Here is a 5,985-nt window from a genome sequence, read left to right on the forward strand (position 1 = left end):
TACGTGTAAATTATTAATATTTAATAACATGATTTCTACTGGAATTTGGTGTACATAAGCACTTGTAAATTTTTTTAAAGACCTCAAATTGCACTCTCCCTACAGGCTGATGCAATTATGTTATCTTTAAAAAATTTTACTCGTGCTAACCAACACCATATTGCACTCGAAACTTTCATAAAACTTTCTTATCGGGCCTTATTATGAAGAAAAGTTTTCCCCATTATAAATTTAAAAGTTCTGCGGTAAATTAAAAATAATATTCCCTTTCCGTGCCACAACGGTGGTAGCTGAACAGATACCACTTTTGAATGTGCCTGTAAAAAAAAAATGGTTGATATCTGAATATTGCGAGACAGGGAGACTCAAATCGTCCGCTGATACATTAGAAAATAAAACTTGTCAACGGCACCGATGTCAAGGAAAATCTCAGGGAAATTAATTTTTATCTTAACTTTTTTCACAATTTTTATAGAACGTGTATTTGTGAAATTTCGTCTTTGGCAATTTTTCCCTGATCAAGACTTTTAAATGCAGCCTGCAGCACAGACGATTGAGGCTTCTGACGACCGTATAACATGGTTGCAAAATTTTCAAAGGACCCGACGTCCTGCCTTATAGGTTTCCAAATTTTAGCAAAACAAACAATCTTGTTTTTTAACCGCTAAGCTGTAATGTTATGCAAGATATCTCTGGATAAAAATTTCTTTAGGAAAAAAATACTTTAGTCCGCTTGCATTTGGCGTGCGATGGCAGGATTTTCTTCTTTCATCTGACCCTTTTTCTTTTGAGGGAAACGAATTTGAACTCCACTTTTACTCAAATGTCTGTGTTTGTACTCTAAGGACGGTTATACTGGCAGCAATTTGGAGAACAAATAGCTTCAACAAGAAATTCTCCTCCCATCGCAAGTATGGAAGCCATCAAAAGTAACGCAAGCGTTAACCACAACGCATAAATTAAAGGTCAGGAGGAAAAAAGGATCCGTTCTTGTGTAGCAATTCGCGCGAGACTTTTTTCAATATCTTCTAGAGCAAGATGGGTTTGGGATTGACATATGGATCAATCAGTGGACGTTTGGTCAAGGGATTTCAGTTCGATGCGACCGCGGCCAAAATTTGGAAAACGCGAAATTATTGCCAATATTTGACTTGCGAAAAATTGGATAATATGTTAATTCGCTCTAATGCAATTTGTCTCTGAGACTCCAAAATTAAGGGCGATTTTATGTACATTTGTGATCTCCCGGATCACACGAGCAAGTTAATGAAGCAATCTTTCTTAAGTTTGCAAATTAAAGGTCGCACTTATCTAACTCTGCTTGCTGACAGATTTTTTATTGAAACAAACAAAAAACCTCGAAATTAGGACAATATCGTTTAGAGACACTTACCAAGTGTACCAAGCCATTGGATCAAGACACGAGCAGCCCAACATCATATTAATTACCCCACGTATGACACTCAGGAAAAATCCTTTGCCACAAACAGAACTAAAACCTCACTTCACTTTACAGTGTCAGACTCACTCCTAGCAGATGACCGCGGATCATTCGATCGCGCAGAAGCCATCATGTCCGTAATTTTCCATTTGTTCTTCCTGACATCTCTTGCTGCCAAATCTTTCTCAGGTTAGACTGTCTTTATTCTCTATATAATATTCTAGTTTTTTTAGCAATAGTGGCTAAACCTGCTGAGTTATTAGCTTCAGAATTTTTCCAAGAATACCAGATATTTTATAAATTGAGGCATAAGTCCTGGGGGTAAACTTGTTTCTTAGACAAAGAAGTTAATGATTTTTTATATTATTGTTTTCTTGCTAAAACTAACTACTAAACTAGTAGTTGAAATAAGGCCTGAAAAAAAATCAGGCCCCCACGGGATTTAAACCCATGCCCTCTGTGATACCGGTGCAGCGCTCTACCAACTGAGCTTACAAGCCAACTAGGAGCTGGTCATTCTGTTGGATCCAAATAAACCTTTAGGCCTTATTTCAAATACTAGTTCAGTAGTGTTCATAACTACGAAGATCACTTATATTCGTTTTTCTACCGCAGTGCACATACATGATTTCCATATATTTACAGTCATTATAAACTAAAGTATTTCAACAACCTTATCGAGAATTTCTATCCCTTTTTTTACTGAACTGGTGCGGGCAGCTGAAGTTGCGAAAATGAAACTAAAGCTTTTTTCTAATATGGCTGAAAGTTTACCCCCGATTTTTTAAATCCTCGCCGATAATTCAAAACCTACGATATTTCAGAATAACTCTTCTCCCTTTCAGCTTATTTACAGTCGCTTTCTCAAGCTCTCAACATTTAGAAACTAAACAAAACCGGTTTTAGCCACATGCACTCCTTGTAGCAATTATCATGGTTCCAACTAAGTGCTTTCAAGCCGTATTTTCCGAGGGAAACAAGTGACAAATCTGCTACTTAGTCAAAACAAACTAAAAGCCCTTTTTTTCATAATCGAAGTGCCTGAAATTGCTGTAAGTCAAATAAGAAAGGTTCTGTCGATTTTTTGTATTTATCTAAGTTTTTGTCGTACCACATTTTTAAAACCTTTCAAAGTCTTCAAAGAGTTTCCTGTAAAAACAAACAATGGCTACTTACCCAATTTATTAACTTTAAGTTGTAATAATTATGAGCTTTAAGTTTTTTTGTTGTTGTTTTGTTACCTTTTTTTTAATATAGAGATGATTCGAGATATTTCATCATCGCCTTTGAAGAAGAATTTGTCTCCAACTTAATTCAAACTTAGAGTTCCAGTTTTCACAAAATTATACATACAAATATCTATTGGGGCTGTGGAAATACATTTATATTAGGAAGTAAAATGTTTCAGAAGAACTTTTGGCCCAATTTCAAATCGAGCTTTGAGAATTCACACAATTATATAAATATGTCAACATTTAAAAGGTGTCGAAACCCGAATTTTTCTCAAGCTCCTTTTTGGCAATTTCTTTCATCACATGCAGCTCACCTGAGCGGATCATATCTTCACTTTTATATTATAACATGGGTAGTGGTTGTCATCGTGTTAAATAACAATTTCAAAAGAGAATAGTAATCGTTTGTCTCGATTCGGATGTGGAATCCACCAGGGAGAGATATGCAGAGAGTTCTTGTCTCAGTTTAAGTATTGTAATAGCAATTTGGTTAAAATCCATTTTATTCTCCTCGATCCAGGAATAAAAAGTGCTGACCAAGATTGGGGCCCTTCTGACCGAGCAGCCGAACAAAGTTATTTTCTTGAAGAGGAGTTCCATTATCTGAACGTTACTCAGATCAGAAAGTTGGCGATATTCGACATGTTTCATTGTGCCTTGGCGTGCCTCCGAAATAATTTGTGCCTCTCTTTAAACATAGCCACCTCTCATGGAACAGACGGAAAACTTTGGTGCGAATTACTGTCTTCTGATAAAAACAGAAATTCTGGGAACTACCACAAAAGCACGAGTTCGCATCATTTTTTCATTGTGCGGGTAAGAACACTTTAACCATTGTGTTATAATTCTAACGCAAGGCATTTACAAGTGAATACATGCAAAAGTACTCGCTCTCGACGAGGTATGCATATTCACAGCTATCGCAAGTACTGTTCAAGCATTCACTGGGTGGTCTCAACGGTCATTTCCTCTCTTTCAGTCTCCATGTTCTTCATCGCCGTGTCAAAACGGAGGAACCTGCATCCCGAATTTCAGCTCCAACACTATTGACTGTCTTTGTAAAGAAAGTTTCGTTGGAGAATTTTGCGAAAAAAAAGGTAATTCACGAATATGTTTGAAATATCCCACTGACTCCCTCTTCCGTACTTTTTCAACAATAGAATACATGCGGCTCTAACATCACACTCTATCTTTCAGCTGTAAAATCATGCAAGGAAATATATGAGGCAAACAAGTAAGAGGCTTTCACTTCTTGCTCTTTTAAACAGATCTTTTCAAAAATCTTTTCTTCTGTGACACTGGAGACGCAGAGTTGGCCAGTTTGCTACAGCCACGTTGGAACTTAAAAACAGAGTTCGGCGACACATCAGTCAGGAAGTTTAATAAGTACAAATGATAAAGATTAGCATCATAAGAGAGTCAAATACTTATGCAACTACTCCACTTGTATATTAACAGATCAAACGTGAGTAAATTGGTTTCTCTTCATCTGGGCTCACAGCTAACTACAGTTCTATGTCACATGGGAGATTTTGGATGCGGACATGGAGGATGGACGCCAGTCATGAAAATTAACGGCAACAAGGTACCATGCAGAATCGATTTTTATCGATTGTGTGCCATTATCGACCACTTGAAAGATATTTTTCCACAGGTGTTGACTGACTTATTGACAACGAGGGCGACTTCCGCTCTCTTTTAATGTCTCCGGCTGACATCTCTTTGACTAAGTGGACAGATACTATATGTCAAATGGGTTGGGAGGGAGGAATTGTCTCAAATTGTCTAAAAACAAGCAGGATAGTACAGTGGATAGTTAGAAAACCAGTAATAAATTTATATCATATTATAAATTATTCTCCCAGAGTACCTTTCACTATGATTCTGGTTACTGGAGTAATAAAACTGAATACAACACTGCTGGAGGGGAGACTGGATTCGACTCACAAGAGACCAAGTTGCCTACTTACTGGGACACGTCCTTCTCCAAGATCTGTCTCGGTATGAAGATCGGTGAACAGATCAGATTCATTGTAATCAATACGAAGGCCAGCTCTCTTTACTCATTGATCGCTGACGGAAAATACCGAAACACCTCGTTGGGTCGTGACTCGTGGAAGACACTTATTGGCTCAGAGGCTTCCCTGCAGTCTGACTGTAACAAGGAAGGGTTTAATGTTCTGTGTGGCAAGCCTCATCACTCCAAAGCGAGAATCGGTATCGCTACTAACAATCAGGATAACTGCCTCTCTTGCAACTCCAGGATTGGGTTTGGTACAGGAGGGCACGTTGATGACAATAACACATGTGGAAACGAGGCTTCTCATGCACCGGATAATGGAGATAAACACATTAAAGCCAGAGGTTACATTTTGGTTTATTGAAACCAAAGAAAAACACGGAAAATGTATTTAAATGTTAAGATTAGATTCAAAACGATTCAGTAATAAATAAAAAGCTTTATTCAAAAATCTTAAAAGATAAGGTTTTTTTTTGTTCTACACATCAGTGACTCTTCAATTCACTCGAGCATTTTTTCGGTTGTCTCGTTAGGCCGGAACGTCTTTCGCACGTTTTTTGAAGGAAGAGCACTTGGGTGTGTTCTGCATAACACAACTTCCGTCCTTATTGAATATTCCAACAGCATAATGCACCTCGTGGCCTGAAGCAGACAGACAGTACGCAGTCGAACGTCGCCATCCACATTCGAAGTGACCACATCGTGAAACAAACGACACTAATAGTCTCTTATGATGAAAAGATTATTTATTACGATGACAAACTACAATTTTTCAAACTACCGATTTTCTACACTTTAACAAAAATCCACAAACCTTTGCCAGTGGGTAGACCGATTATATCGGGCTGCGAAGGACCAACTGATCATTTATTACAGCCTATTGCTCAAAAGCAAAAATCGTGTCTCAAAGATACGACTGATTTCATCAACTTTATAGAGAAAACGCAAGTGTCAAATGATACTATTTTAGTATCAATGGATGTAACAAGCTTGTACACAAACATCCCACAAGAAGAGGGAATCACAGTAGTATGCCAAGCATACGAAAAATACCACAATAACAGCCCTCCCATTCCGTCCCACTACTTAAAACAAATGCTCGGGCTTATACTGAATGAAAATTCGTTCCAGTTCAACGGAGTAAACTATCTCCAATGTTTTGGAACTGCCATGGGAACACGAATGGCGGTTGCTTTCGCCAATCTCTTTATGGCAGAAATTGAAACAAACTGTTTCACCAAAGCAGTATCAAGCCGAGAGTATGGAAGCGTTACATTGACGACGTTTTCTCC

General features: G+C 37.9%; 1 protein-coding gene and 1 pseudogene across 1 annotated transcript; both read left to right on the plus strand.

The window, feature by feature from the left end:
• The first annotated feature begins 1,509 nt into the window (after window positions 1–1,509).
• Window positions 1,510–5,057, plus strand: LOC131775751 (uncharacterized). The gene is made up of 6 exons (XM_066170283.1): window positions 1,510–1,630; window positions 3,194–3,489; window positions 3,653–3,770; window positions 3,871–3,907; window positions 4,132–4,258; window positions 4,539–5,057. Exons 1-6 carry the CDS (start codon window positions 1,573–1,575, stop codon window positions 5,055–5,057), a joined length of 1,155 nt encoding a protein of 384 aa, XP_066026380.1. The 5' UTR covers window positions 1,510–1,572.
• Window positions 5,058–5,653: 596 nt separating this feature from the next.
• LOC136282680 (uncharacterized) overlaps window positions 5,654–5,985 on the plus strand; it is a 985-nt pseudogene continuing 653 nt past the window's right edge.

This window comes from Pocillopora verrucosa, chromosome 7 (genome assembly GCF_036669915.1).
Source record: "Pocillopora verrucosa isolate sample1 chromosome 7, ASM3666991v2, whole genome shotgun sequence".
NCBI lineage: Eukaryota > Metazoa > Cnidaria > Anthozoa > Scleractinia > Pocilloporidae > Pocillopora > Pocillopora verrucosa.

Coding starts and splice junctions, on each gene's coding strand:
- LOC131775751 (XM_066170283.1), top strand. CDS start 1,573: ATGTCCGTAATTTTCCATTTGTTCTTCCTGACATCTCTTGCTGCCAAA. Junction 3,771..3,870: donor AGAATTTTGCGAAAAAAAAG/GTAATTCACGAA, acceptor TCTATCTTTCAG/CTGTAAAATCATGCAAGGAA. Junction 3,908..4,131: donor GAAATATATGAGGCAAACAA/GTAAGAGGCTTT, acceptor GTATATTAACAG/ATCAAACGTGAGTAAATTGG.